Source organism: Sarcophilus harrisii, chromosome 5 (assembly GCF_902635505.1).
Source record: "Sarcophilus harrisii chromosome 5, mSarHar1.11, whole genome shotgun sequence".
Taxonomy (NCBI): Eukaryota; Metazoa; Chordata; class Mammalia; order Dasyuromorphia; family Dasyuridae; genus Sarcophilus; species Sarcophilus harrisii.
This window is the reverse complement of record NC_045430.1, coordinates 70,249,822-70,264,731: the sequence shown is the minus strand read 5'-3', so window position 1 is coordinate 70,264,731 and position 14,910 is coordinate 70,249,822. Positions and strand designations below refer to the sequence as shown.

Below are 14,910 nucleotides of genomic sequence, written 5' to 3'. Positions count from 1 at the left end.
TTCAGTTTTTGGGAAATGGTTGACTTATGGTAAACAAGCTCAAATCCCTGATTCGTTTGTTCATTTATTCATTCAAAAGATTCTAAGAATCATGGATCACCATACCACTCACATTTTCACTTTACTTTGACACTAAAAGATCTTTGATATCCATTGATTTCATCCCTTTCAATCCAAATAAAATCTACAAGCGGTTTTTCTCTCTTATGTGATTAATGTAGGCCTTTCCTTTCTTATTCTTACCAATAATCATAGCAATGCCATACTAAAGTACTAGGCAGGCACCTAATAAATCAAGTATGTGCCAATTATGTATTTTTAATAAAGCAAATAATTTCCCATGCATCAAGGGATATTTGGAGAGCTCAGAAGTATAATAATTTTGTAAAAACAGCTGCCATTTGCATGCTTTAAGATTTGCTGAGGGATACATAATATACACCCACCCACAGGCAGAAATGAAGGTCCAAGTTTTCCCTGAAAGGAGGTAGTGATCTGGGTTTGACTTCTGTCTTAAGACACTTCCTGCTCAGCTTCATTTTACTTATATGTCAGCACCCACCCCACAAGAACCTTAGGATGATCGAATGCAAAAAATGAATGCACACACACAAAAATATATTGCACGTTATTATCTATGTACCACCTATCATGCCATATATGTAAATAACACATAATTTTATATGTGCGTTGTTAAGGAACCCCCAGAAATGTAAAGGACAATAGATTAGAGAAGATTTAACATTACTCAGACCTTGCATATACGTGTGTTCCGTGTGTTTAATAATGCACATGCTTACATATGTATATAACCTGTGTGATAGTAATTACCGACCCTCACAGCGGCTCTGAGTTAGTTTCCATATGAGTAAATGATTCAAAGTTAGGTGACCTGCCCAGGGACATACAGTAGGGGAACATCTGAGACAGAATGTAAACCTAGATCTCCTTGCCTTTCAGGCAATAATCACGCTCTAACATTAATATTAAAAAAAAAAAAAAAAAAAAAAAAAAAACTTGCACCACCATCTATTGGATTTCTTCTCATTATAAGGGATTGCCCCAAACAACCGCGACTCCCAAGAGAAAACAAAAGCCCCACCCACAACCCGAGACGAAAACTCTTAATCACGTCACTTAATCAAAATAAGTGATTAAAATAATCACTGGGTCCTCCTATCGCCCCGAACCGACGGGGAGAACTTTATCCGCACTTAGGCTTTCCTCACTCAGCTCCTGGCTAGGGAAAGGGGACTCTTTTTTATCCCTGGCAAAAGTCTGGTCACCCCATGCAGCGCCACCTCCTCCCACCAATCCCGGCTGAGCGCTCGCTTACAGCGCGCAACGCTCATCAACGATTCCTCCGCGTCACTCGGGACTGATGCTCGGCTCCTATGCGCAAGCGCAGCTGGAATTCCAGTAATCTTCCTAGTAGCTGCGCCCTAACATTGAAGAGGAGGACTAGTTCGTGTGTTTGCGCGTGCGCGTCCATTCCACTCGTTGAACTTCCCGGTTTTTCTGGCTTCCGTTTGTGGCAGCGAAGCAGTTCCAGGTCGGAGTATGCACTTCCGGAAGGCGGGAGGCTTGGAAGGCGGCTCGAGCATCTTGAAATACCCTGCCTGACCCGGAGCGGCTGGGGACCTGCCGGCACCATGGACACTACGTGAGTGCGGGCGTTTGGGGGGCGGGGGAGGCGGGTAGCGGGATCTGCCCCTCCGGGGTCGTGACATCCCGGCGGAGGGGTCACGTAGAATTTGGGCACCCGGGGCCAAGGCTCTAAGCGCTCTGGTCCTGCGCGCTCCTTTTACTGAGACGGAAACTGAGGCCCGGGGCGTTTCTGACTTAAGCACTTACTGTACAGACAAAACCCACGTGGCAAGATTAGAAGGAAAACAAAATGGGGGGAGGGGAAGCTTTAGACAGTTTCATTTCAAATATATAATTTCATGAAATTTACAAGAATGAGTCATTCCCTAAATCGAAAATGACGAAGGGAGTTTTTGAAGAAATCAAAAGCTTTGTTACAGTCACATTTTTAAAAATGCTCTAAATTATTACTGATTAGAGAATGCAAATTAAAAACACGAGAAAAAAAACAAAAAAGGTGAAAATGGAGTGCTTCTTTGAGATATCACACTTGTCAGATTGGCTGAAATAATAGAAGAGGAAAAATCACAAATGTTGCAGAGGATGTAAAAAAAAATGAAACCTGATGGAACTGTGAACTGTTGACCCAACAATTTGGGAGAGAACTTTTGATTTAAAATGCCCAGAGAGTTATAAAACTGCGTGCCCTTTGACCCAGCAATACCACTGTTAGATCTGTTTCAAAGCCATTAGGGAAAAAGGAAAAGAACTATAAGTTTTGAAATATTCATAGTAGCTCTTTCTGGTGGCAAGAACTGGAAATTGAAGGGATGCTCATCAGTTGGGAATACTATTCTGTCAAAAAGAAATGATAATTTCAATGATTTTAGAAAGGCATGGAAAGACTTGATGAAATAATGAAGTGTGAAATGAGCAAAACCAAGACAACATTGTATATAGTAACAATATTGTTGAGAACAATTGTCAAGGATCAAGTTATTCTTAATCAAATCAGCTGCAAAGGATCTATGAAGGAAGATGGTAACCACTTCCAAAAAAAGAACTGATAAATAGAAGTATGCAGTATGCAGAGTATGGTTTTACTGGTATATCTGTATATTTGTATCAAATGGTGACCTTTCTGAGATTAAGCAATTGATATTTGTTACATGTACAGTTATGCAAAACATTTCCATTTTGGTCACATTGTGAAAGAAAACAGATTCCCCTATTCCACTCTTCCTCTAAAAACCATGATTAAATTAAGAAAGTGAAAAATAGTATGCTTTAGTTTGCATTATAATTCTTTTATCAGTTCTTTCTCTGGAGATAGATAGCATTTTCTATCTTGAGTCTTGGAATTGTCTTGTATCATTGCATTACTGAGAATAGCTAAGTCATTCAAGGTTGAGCATTATATAATATTGCTGTTACTCTATAGAAGGATTAGAGAAGGCCTGTTGGGGAAAGTTGCAGTTGAAATGGGTGTGATCTCAACTGTTCAACAACTGGTATTCCCAAAGCACAGCTGCAATTGTCATCTTACTCAGTGAGTGAATGAAGTATCTATTAAGCATTTAGACAATATATAAGGTTTCAGTTGTAAGTGGATTGGGAGAGTCCATGGCTCCTTAAGGTACAGCTTTTAATGTCATTTCTACTGTAAACAGAACATAACTTTCTGGTGTTGGTCATTTTGACATGCCAAGGACTTTGGGGGCAAGCAGTGGGTCTTTAGTAGCTAGGTGTGTAGTGCCTGCAGATGTAGTTGCCCAACAACGTTTCTATTCAAGGAGTTAAAAAACAAAAGCGCATGTTTTCTTTTACTCTTTTAATCTTCTATTCTTTTGACGATTCAGCATACATCTCCCAGTTGTTATGTCTGTCTTTACATTGATAAACTTTCTGTGTGCTGTTCCATGGGGTAATAGACATGGTATGGAGATATCTGGGTGGTGTCATAGAAACTTGGGCTCCTGCAAGATGAGCAAAAGAAAGACTGATTAGGGTCAGGATCCTATGAATAGAATCCAAAGTTCCTGTGGAGTGAGATGCAGATAATGAAGTTAATTTTGGAGAGATCATTGGTGTTTTGTGGATACATCAGGAAAGACTTTTTCTAGGACTTAGTGCTAGAACTTTGAAGGTGATTTGGGATTCCATGACAGTATCAGAGTGCCAAACTGTGCCATAGACTATAAGATGCTAAGTGCTGAATTATCTGATGTAAGTCATCTTTTATGCAGTAGATACTCTACAAATATTTGTTGAGGTCATATGACTTAGAGAGCCGTGAGTATTAAAATTGTCAAAGACATTTCCATGGACAAGAATTTTGAGTTGGCTTTTAAAGGTTAAATAGCCTAGTGAGGGAGACCATTCAAGGAGACCAAGTTGAGTTCCCTTTTGAATATTATAGATTGGAAAATGAGTTCACATTCCTTGATCAGTGAAAAAGAAGATTGCACTAATTTGAATACTCCCCTGAAGCAAAACTTGATGAGTACTTTATTGCCTTAACATTCACAATTCTCTTAATTATACTGTTTCAGGAATGGGTTTGGGGAGATGTCTTCTCCTGCAGTCCGAGATGTGGAAGTGACACGGACAGCTCGAAGACAAAGTGCACACAAGAGAGTGTCTAGTATCCTTTCAGTTTTAAATGTTGTAACAAAAATTACAGTTTGCATTTGCACTCAGGGCTATAATTAATTTTTCTCAAAGCATTTCTTGATTTCTTAATTACCAATTCCAGTGATCTATTTTTTCCCCTCTCAGTTCTCATTTTGATTCCTTTGATGTTCTTGGTACTGTTGATCATCCCCCTCTTATACTCTCTCCTTCCTTATCTTCAGAACATCATAATTAGCTAGTTTTCCTATCTCATCTGTCTTCTTTTGACTCTTCTGTCTCCTTAATGTGAATCTTCCCAAAGGTTCCAATTTGCTCCTTTGTTTTTTTTGGTGTTTTTTTTTTTCCCGTAATATCTTTTTTGGCAGTCTTCAATCTCAAGACTTCAACTTAAACCTTTATGTAGAATAATAGTAATTTTTTTTAACATTTTGATAAGTATTTAATATAATGGGTTTCCTTTGTAAACCTCTGTATTTTTGTTATTCATTTAAAAACATCCTGAGGGATGATATGATGGTATACTTAAAGAATCCTAGGAATCAATTAAAAAAACTACTACAAACAATTCAGAACTTTAACAAAGTTTCAGGATACAAAATAAATCCACATAAATTATCAGCATTTCTATATGTTACCAACAAAGTGTAGCAGTAAGAGATACAAAGAGAAATTCCATTTAAAATAACTAGATAATATGAAATATTTGGGCATCTACCTGCCAAGACAAAATCAGGAACTTATATGAGCATGATTATAAAACATTTTCCACGAAAATAAAGTCAGATCTAATTAATTGGAAGAATATCAAATGCTCATGGGTAAGCTGAGCTAAATTGTCATAAAAATGACAATTCTACCTAAATTAATAAAGCTAGAAAAAAATCTGGAAAAACAAAAGGTCAAGAATCTCAAGGGAATTAATGAAAAAAATGCAAATGAAGGTAGTCTAGCTGTATCAGATTTAAAACTATATTATAAAGCAGCAGTCATCCAAACCATAGGATGGAGTGGTGGATCAGTGGAATAGATTAGATATACACAACATAATAATCTAGACCTATAGCAATCTCATATTTGATCAAACTCCAGCTGCTGGAATAAGAACTCAGTATTTGACAAAAATTGCTATGAAAACTAATGTCAGAAACTTGGCACAGACTTACATCACTCACCATACCAAAATAAGGTCAAAATGGATACATGATCCGGGCATATAGGATGAGACCATAAACATTAGGAGAACAAGGGATAATTTATCAGATTTTTGGAGATGAAAGGAATTAATGACCAAAAAAGAACTAGAGAACATTAGAAAAGCAAAATAGACAACTTTGATTACATTAAATTAAAAAGGTTTTGCACAAACAAATCCAACAGAAACAAGATTAAAAGGTAAGTACAAAGCTGAGAAAAATCTGGACAGCCCAGTATTTCTGATAAAGGTCTCATTTCTAAACTATATAAAGAACTGTGTCAAATTTATAAGAAAGTAAGTCATTCCCCAATAGATAACTGGTCAAAGGATATGAATAATTTTCAGATGACTAAATTAGAGCCATTTATAGTTATATTTTAAAAAATGCTCTAAATTAGTATTAGATAAATTTGGATTTTTGAAAATAAACTCTGATCTTCACCCCTCTTAGAATGGCTAAAATGACAGGAAAAAATAATAAATGTTGGAGGAAATGTGGAAAAACTGGGACACTAATGCATTGTTGGAGGAGTTGTGAAATGATCCCACATTTTGGAGAGCAATTTGGAACTATACCCAAAGGGCTATCAAACTGCATATCCTTTAATCCAGCAGTGTCTCTAATGGGTCCTGTATCTCAAAGAGATCATAAAAAAGGGAAAAGGGCCCATATATGCAAAAATGTTTGTAGCAGCCCTTTTTGTAATGGCAAGAAACTGGAAACCGAGTGGATGCCCATCAACTGGAGAATGGCTGAATAAGTTATGGCATATGAATGTGATGGAATATTATTGTTCTATAAGAAACGAGCAGCAGGATGATTTAAGAGAGGCTGGGAGAGACTTACATGAACTGATGGCTAAGTGAAGTGAGCAGAACCAAGAGAACATTGTACACAGCAACAAGATATGATGATCAGTTCTGATGGACTTGACTCTTTTCTACAATGAGATGATTCAGGCCACTTCCAGTGAGACAGCATGTCTAAACTTATTACCTGACTTTAATTTGGAAGTTGTGGACCTGAGCTCTAACATTCCTAATAGTTTTTTTCTTGAGAAAAAGTTTCTTTCAGGAGGGGACTGGTGGATTCTTTTTGTTTTCACTTTTCTAGTTCTGAGAGATCTGAGCAGTTTTCATTTATGATTGATTTTTTGAAATATAGAGTATCTTTTTTTTTTTTTACTTTTTAAAATGAAATTATGATTCTTATATATTTTTTTTGACCTTTTCTTTTTTCCAGTCAGTTTCTAATATATTTGTTTTGGTTTGTTTTTCCCCCCAATGTTTTGATTTTATTTTAATATTTCGTATCTCATTTAATGATTGCTTTCTGTTTGGTCCATTCTCATTTTCAGGACGTTCAGTTCTTGGGTAAGGTATTAACTTTTCTTGGCATTCTTTCCTATGTAACTTTTGTTTTATCTCTCATTTTATTTCTTCTAGGTACTCATTTAGTCATTGTGACCTGAATTTTTTTTTTCTCTGAGATTCTACTTGGACTTGTGGAATTTTCCTCTTCAAGGGCCAAATGACTATCTCTTTTAGTTTAATAAAATGATAAAATTCTCTCCTCCCCTCCCCCACCAAAAAAGAAAGAAATTATTCTCTTTTAGGTTAACCCCTTTGATTTCTTGTGGTTCAAAGTATTCAATTTTTCTTCTGCTTGCTTCTTTTGCTCTCTAGCCTCAGTTTCTCAATTGAGGACTTGTGTTGGGTCACACTTCACTTCTATTGATCTAGATGGTGTGAACAAGTCCACTTGTTCCTGAGTGCAATGTAAGAGGAGGCTCTTTCTTTTTGGGAAAATAGCTGTCCTTAATATTCCCTCTTTGATTCATATCCAGCTTATTTAGTTATTTAGTTCCAGTAACTTCTGCACCCATACATATCTTTCTGTTGCAGCTCTTTCCTCCTACCAATTCTTTCTTTGTACCACTGCCAAAATTATCATTTCTAGGACCATCATATTACTTGACTACTCAGAACATTTCTGTGGGTATCTGTTGAATGAAATTTACATTTCTTTGCTTGACTTTCTAAACTCCCCACAATACTGAGCCACTATATTTTCCCAGCTATAACTATTATTACTCTAATGATTTAATCCTTCTGTACCTCAGTTTCTATATTTAAAAAGTGAAGCGATTGCACTAAATGACCCCTGAGGTCCATTCTATGATCTGTGCTTTACCTAAATTAAACTGGTCCCTGCCTCCTCAATTCACATTACAAAATTATACTTTTATGCCTCCTTACCTGTGCTTGTGCATGAAGGTCCTCTCTTTCCCACTGTATTTGTTGAATTGTCCTTCTTCCCAGACACCAGCTACAAGTCATCTCCATGAATGCTTTTCTGATTACCTTGCTGTCATTACCTTCCTCCTGATACATTCAAGTGTAAGATGCCATGTTATATTCTGTTGTATATTATGATTTTCTACACTTCTTTCTGTCTTTTACTCCATTGGCTTGTAAAAAGTAAATATACTAATTCTTATTTTACTTTGGCTTACTCACTGTCTAGGACAATACTCTATTCAGTAGGTGCTTCAAGTATTTGTTCTTGTTTAGTTCTTGATATAGAAGAATTACTTGTTTTTTTATTAAATACATAGTATAAATAATGCTTAATTGTAATTTGAAAGACATCTTCCATCCAAGTGAATAGTTTTTCTTAACTAACATACCTACCAGTCTTGACTCCCCAAGAAGATACTTTGGCTAACACCACACCAAGAAGCCAAATAATTCCCCGAACTCCTACTTCATTTCGCCAAACCTGTAAGATTGTTGCTTTTAAAATTTTCTAATCATATAGATGCTAAGAAAGATCACATTAGCTCTTCTATTAATTATACTTTTTTAAAAATTCTATAAGTAAAAAATTTCTCTATTTTTAGTAAGCCTCTTCTTGGTGGATTAATTAATATAGAAAATCCTTTGGTCTTTAGGCAAATAAATTTGCTTGGTCCTATTGTTATTGAAATTTTTTAAAAGGGTAAACTGAGGCAGATCTTCAAGCAAGGTAACAGGGGACATGCTACCTGTTGATAAGTGGGTCAGTGGCTTTCCTCTGTGGCAAATACTCTGAGCAAAGAACAGTTTCCTTTTTCTAGGTGTTGAGAATAGAACAATGTAGATTGTATGTATCATGGGACTAAGGATAGCATGATTGGCTACAAAGCTGGGGTATAGAAAACAACATGATTGATTGGCAATTTGATAATGGGGATTTATAAACGACTCTCCCCCTCTTGTCTTGTTAGACTAAGAAGTTCTCATTGAATGCAGGCTTTTGAACAATAAACCAAATATCCTTGAAGGATGGTTGGTAGCATAAAGATAATCAAGACCAACTTCCTTTCCTTTCCCAAGATTAGCAAAATTTCTTGACGCAAGCATAGATCAGTGATGAGCAGGAGGGCTGGATCTCTAAAATTATTCCACTACTGGCCATCTGAATTCTGAATTAAAATCATAGACAGAGAACCTTGACTTAAGCAGATATAGGACAAAATCAATCAATGATAAATAGGATCAATAAGAAAACCATAAAGGATTCATCTTAATTTTCTCAGTCCTCAAATAGTTGGGGAAAAAATCAAATTGTATATTCTAACCACAAAAAAAAACTTAAATGAACAGAAACTTTAAATTCTTTTACACACTTTTCTCTTCAGTTACTTCATCGAATCGAAGTTTATTAAGGCAGCCAGATGTTTCTGCTATTCTTGCAACAGGAATAAAATCTCCACGGATTGCACATTCGCCAGCTTTCTTGGGAAATCTGTCTGCGGTATGTGAAAATCTAGAATTGGTTAATAATTACATCTTCATCTCTGAGTTTTGCGTTTCAAATGATGAAGGCTTTCAGTAAGATTTAATATAAAATTAATTCTAAAAGAAATATCATTTCTGAGTAGCTCTGTGATATATATATATATATATGCACATCATTTGTCCACAAGTAAACATTGAAATACTTCGAAAAATTAGGTAAGAAATCACAGGTAGAAAGTAAAGGAAAAGCTAGATGCCAAGGCAAAGAATCAGTGTTATCCGTTATTTTGTGTATCAGAAGAAAATAAATTGATAGTAGCATTAAAGTCTAACCTCTCAGCTATACAGCATGGAAGCCAAGAGTGGAACTAGAGTATCATTGAAAAGGAATGAGAAGAAGAAACGGAGTGCACCAAAGAAAGAACTTAAGTTGGGAAGAAGGTAGACTTCAGAAACCTGCATACTACTGTACATACAGACCAAAGGAAGAGCAAAGTGCTTTGTCCACTCATCTTGGGACAAAATAGAATAAATCCATGCTGTATTTCTTAAGCTTCTAAATTTCACATAATTAAAGAAAAAAAAAAAAAAGAAAACTTAGGAGACATTTTTGTTAATTTTTTTAAATGCTTTGATAAATATGTAAGAGTACTGAACCAAAAAAAATACTGAACCTTTACACACACACACACACACACACAGTTTTTGGCTGGGGTAATTGGGGTTAAGTGACTTGACCAGGGTCCCACAATTGGGAAGCATTAAGTGTCTGAGGTCAAATTTGGACTCAGGTCCTCCTGACTACAGGGCTGGTGCTCTATCCACTGCACCACCTAGCTGCCGCTAATACCAGTATTTTTAGAGGAGCATATTTTGTGGTAGCAAAGAATCAGAAACAAAATGGATAACTATAGATTGGGAAACAACCAAACAAATTATGGAATATTAATGAAATATAAGATTACTGTGTTGTAAGAAATGACAAATATGAATACAGAGAAAGATGGAAAGATTTATAGGAAGTGATAGAAAATGAAGTAAGTAGTCAAAAAAAAAGTATAAACAATGAATACAACAGTATAAATGGAAACCACAAAACAATTAGAAATAGGTATTGCAAAGTTACAAAGAACAGCTCAATGTATAAAATAAAAACTAACAATAAAATTTTATTTTAAAGAAAAGAGATAAAATAAGAAAATTTTGACAGAATAGTTCAATATCATATTACATCCCCAACTGCTAAAGGACAGTTGCTAAGATTTTTTTAATAGTTCTAAATCCAATACAATTACTGAACACCTTTATTCTCTGTCCACAGATGAAGAGGAACTAAACTATGTTGTACACAAATGGTTCTCAAGTAAAAGATCAGAGGCTGTCTATTTCAGGCTCATTATTTGTGAAAAAGACAAAGGCTTTTTACAATAAATCCAACTGGCAGAGCCTTTTGCATTTTCTAAAGGATAATTTTTATATTTAAGCTTATGAAAAATTAAGTTGACCATAAGACTAAAGAACAAATATATTTGTGTTTTTTTAAAAACCTGATATCTGAATATGTTCTAAAAACAACAGAGTGCCAAGAGTCCTTAACTTGGATTCAGGAAAGACTTGAGTGGAAATCCTTCCCCTGATACTGACTAGCTGTGTAGCCTTAGCAAGTCGCTTATTTGCTCTCTCCGAGCCCCAATTTCCTAGTCAGGAAAATGGAGATAATAATACTTGCATAGCAAAGTATTTTTTGTAAATTAAAGAAAATAATATGTGGAGTGATTTGTAAATCTTAAATACTATATAAATGTCAGCCATTATTGTCATTTTCTGTCTTCTGAATAATCTTGTAGCATTTCTGAAATTTTTCTACTTTGGCAAGACCTGTCAGATTCTACCTCATTTATGACATATACCTGTTACTTAATGGTCATTCATAAATGGCAAAAACATTATTATGTTTCCATTATGCTTTTTGTACTTCCATCAGACATCATTTTAGAAATATATTTTTTAAAATAGTAAAATGATTTTATTCTCAGATCACTGTAGAGCCTAACCTCCATTAATAGACCAATAGTGGTTCACTTAGTTTCATAGATTGCCATGTAGACTCAGTTTCTTATAGCTAATTTTTGATGAGCTTTTCCAAGCAAGATAAACTGATTACCAGCAGACTAGAGTATGTGTAAATATTATTATCGTTTTTGTACTTCATTTAATTTGAAATATTAGTGTTATTTCATTGATTTATGACATTGATTTATTGATTTATGACATTGTTCAGATGATAAAATTTTAGAAATTCTGATGGAACTAATCATTGTTTATTTTGAATCTTAGTGTAATGTTGAATGTGGAATTTTTAAAGTTGCTTGTGCCTGTTACTCTTAAAACTAAAACATTAAGGAAAATTTAGTAGAATGGTATTCTTGACTGAATATCAAATATTGACTTTTTTAAAGAAAAATTTATTTTATTTTCAATTCACAGAACAAAACATTTTTGTAACACAATATAATAAAGATTATTGCACATGAAATTGCAGATCTACCATGTATAACTTGCTTATTTCCTCCAAATATACAACAGTAATTGTTAATAACTTTTTCCTTTTTTCTTTTCCCTCTCTTTCCCCTCCTTCCACCTTAGATATGGCTACCATTAGACACAAATAGGGGTGTGTTTATACATACAGCATATAAAATCATTATATAAATTGTTCAGATGACTTAAATCATTCAAAGTTGTTCTAAAAACAGTATTGTTGTTAATATATACAATGTTTTGCTCACTTCACTATTATTTCATGCAAATCTTTCCATGCCTTTCAAAATCATTGAGCTTATCATTTCTTATAGCAGAGTAGAATTCAATCAACAATCATACATCACAACTTGTTCAGCCATTTCCTAGTTGATGGAGATCTTTGCAATTTCCAGTTTTTTGCCAACACAAAGAGAAGTGATATAAACATTCCATTCACATTCAATTATAATTATTTGTGAATTTTGTTTCACTTTATTTTTATTCATTGTTTTCTTTCTCAGCCTCTCTATCCCTGTTACCTTATCTTCTATCTTCTTCTACTTCACCCCCCTTCGTCCACTCCTACAGGAGTCCTCCTAGGCCCTCAATATCTTTAAAAAAAAAAAAAAAAAAAGCTTTTTATTTTTTTAAATACATGGAAAATTTAGAATTATATCTAAAAGGTTATCAAATTGCATACCCTTTGATCTAGCAGAGTCTCTACTGGATCTGTATCCCAAAGAGATCAGAAAAAAGAACCTATATGTGCAAAAGTGTTTGCAGCAGCTTTTTGTGGTGGCAAGGAATTGGAAACTGAGTGGATGCCCTTCAGTTGGAGAATGGTTGATAAGTTATGATCTATGAATGTTGTGGAATGTTATTGTTCTATAAGAAATAATGGGCAGGCTAATTTTAGAAAAGTCTAGAAAGCCTTACATGAACTGATGCTAAGTAAAATGAGCAGAACCAGGAGATCATTATACACAACAACAAGACTATACAATGATCAATTTTGATGGACGTGGCTCTCTTCAACAATGAGATGATTCAGGCCAATTCCAACAGAACTTGTGATGTAAAGCCCACATCTGCACCCAGAGAGAGGACTATCGGGGCTTGAGTATGCATCACAACATAGTATTTTCATCTTTGTTGTTGTTATTGTTTGCTTCCCCTCCCCCCCTCCCTTTTTAATCTGATTTGTTCTTCTACAGCATGATAAATGTGAAAATATGTTCAGAGAAACTGCACATGTTTAACCTAGATTACTTGCTATGTAGAAGAGGGGATGGGGAAAAGGAGGGAAAAAATTTTGAAACTCAAGGTTTCGCAACAGTGAATGTTGAAAATTATCTTTGCATTTATTTTGAAAATAAAAGGCTATTATCAAAATTTAAAAAAAAATTAAAAATGTTTTCACCATCTCCTCTCCCCCACATAACAAGTAATTTAATGTAGGCTCAACATATGCAATTCTTCTAATGCATTTGGCTCGCTCCATTACAAGTCCTTTGGAATTGGTTTGAATCACCTCATTGTTAAAAAGAGCCTTGTCCATCACAGTTGATCATCACATAATCTTGCTATTGCTTTGTACTGTGTTCTCTTGGTTCTACTCCCTTTACTTAGCATCAATTCATATAAGTCTCTCCAGGCCTCTCTGAAATCATCCTGCTGATCTTTTCTTACAGAACAATAATATTTCATAACATTCATATACCATAACTTATTCAACCATTCTCCAGTTGGAAACACTCAGTTTCCAGTTTCTTGTCACTATAAAAAGGGCTGCCACAAACATTTTTGCACATGTGGGTCCCTTTCCCTCCTTTATAATCTCTTTGGGATATAAGCCCAGTAGACATACTGCTGGATCAAAGGGTATGCATAGTTTGGTAGCCCTTTAGGCATAGTTCCAAATTGCTCTCCAGAATCCAGCCTCCCAACTTCAATCCACACATCCCTCTAAAAGTCCCTCTTAACCCTATTTCTCATCTCTCTACATCTTCAGGAGACTTTTATGTTTATATAGCAGTTCCTTTTCAACCCAGGTGAGAGTAAGATTCCAGAATGACCAGCCCTCCATCCCCTTCTGCTTCTTCTGCATTGTTTCTTTCTTAATATAATGTTCCTCTTTATTTTTTTTGCACCTAGTTTTGCTTTTTAGGATCACTTCATCATACACAACCCAGCTGGAGCCTTTCTTTCAAACTACTTAAGTAATTATCACTCTTAGTAATACTAATAACTTTTCACATATGTAATAAAGAAACAGTTTTATTGCAATGAATGCCTTTTAATTAGTCTTTAACTTTTTCCTTATTTCTTCTGGATCTTTTAATTGAATTTTCCATTGAGTTCTGGTTTTTTTGTTACAAACACATACAAGATGTTCTTTTTTCCCCATCATTCAGGATGCTGGATAAGTTATTCTTGGATACAACCCTTGCTCTTTGAAATATGTTTCAATCCATCTTCTGTTGGAAATCTGCTGTAGGTTTTCATGTAGAGGAAAGGATAAAACACTGAGCATCATATCCTCATAAAACAGCAATTATATATAAATATAATTCTATAGTCTTTTAGAGTTGAAGCTACTCAATATTGTGAAATACTGTTTTCACAGTATTTAAATTGGATTTTTCTTGCTTTGCAATATTTTCTCCTTAAGCTAGGAGTTTTGAAATTCACCTATGAAATTTCTCTTTTAAGTTTTTCTCCTGGGATCTCTTTCAGATGGTAAATTGTAAAATGTTTTCTATTTCTACTTTACCCTCTTATTCTAGAACTTAGAACTTCAGGGCAGTTTTCCTTAATTTCTTGTAATGTTGTATTTAGATTTTTCTTTTTTTATTATAACTTTCAGGTAGTCTAACAGTTCTATATTTTTTCTCCTTAATCTGTTCTTCAGATAAGTTTTTTTTTAAAGAAATGACATTCTCCCCTTTTCTAATTTTATTATTTCTTAGTATCTTTTAACAAAAAAAAAGGACATTCAATATTGAATGTCCTTTTACTTCGTTATTTCAGTCATTATAATTTTATAGCTGCACAGGCACAAATCATGTGAATATGTAATTAGATTCATTACATTTGATGATTTTATAAATTTTTATTAAAATTATTTTATCTCTTGTTGGAAAAGAAGCATATAAATAATTTTAGTGAATTAATTTCTAATCTTACTG

The 14,910-nt window shown here is 34.6% G+C and overlaps 1 protein-coding gene across 1 annotated transcript in view; it reads left to right on the top strand.

Moving 5' to 3' along the window:
• Positions 1–1,379: 1,379 nt before the first annotated feature.
• NUP107 (nucleoporin 107) overlaps positions 1,380–14,910 on the top strand; it is a 57,812-nt gene continuing 44,281 nt past the window's right edge. Inside the window, exons 1-4 of the mRNA XM_003770856.3 lie at positions 1,380–1,663; positions 4,140–4,231; positions 8,114–8,200; positions 9,100–9,215. Coding sequence (XP_003770904.2) covers positions 1,395–1,663; positions 4,140–4,231; positions 8,114–8,200; positions 9,100–9,215 — 564 coding nt within the window. The 5' untranslated portion in view covers positions 1,380–1,394. The remainder of the gene's footprint in view (positions 1,664–4,139; positions 4,232–8,113; positions 8,201–9,099; positions 9,216–14,910) is intronic.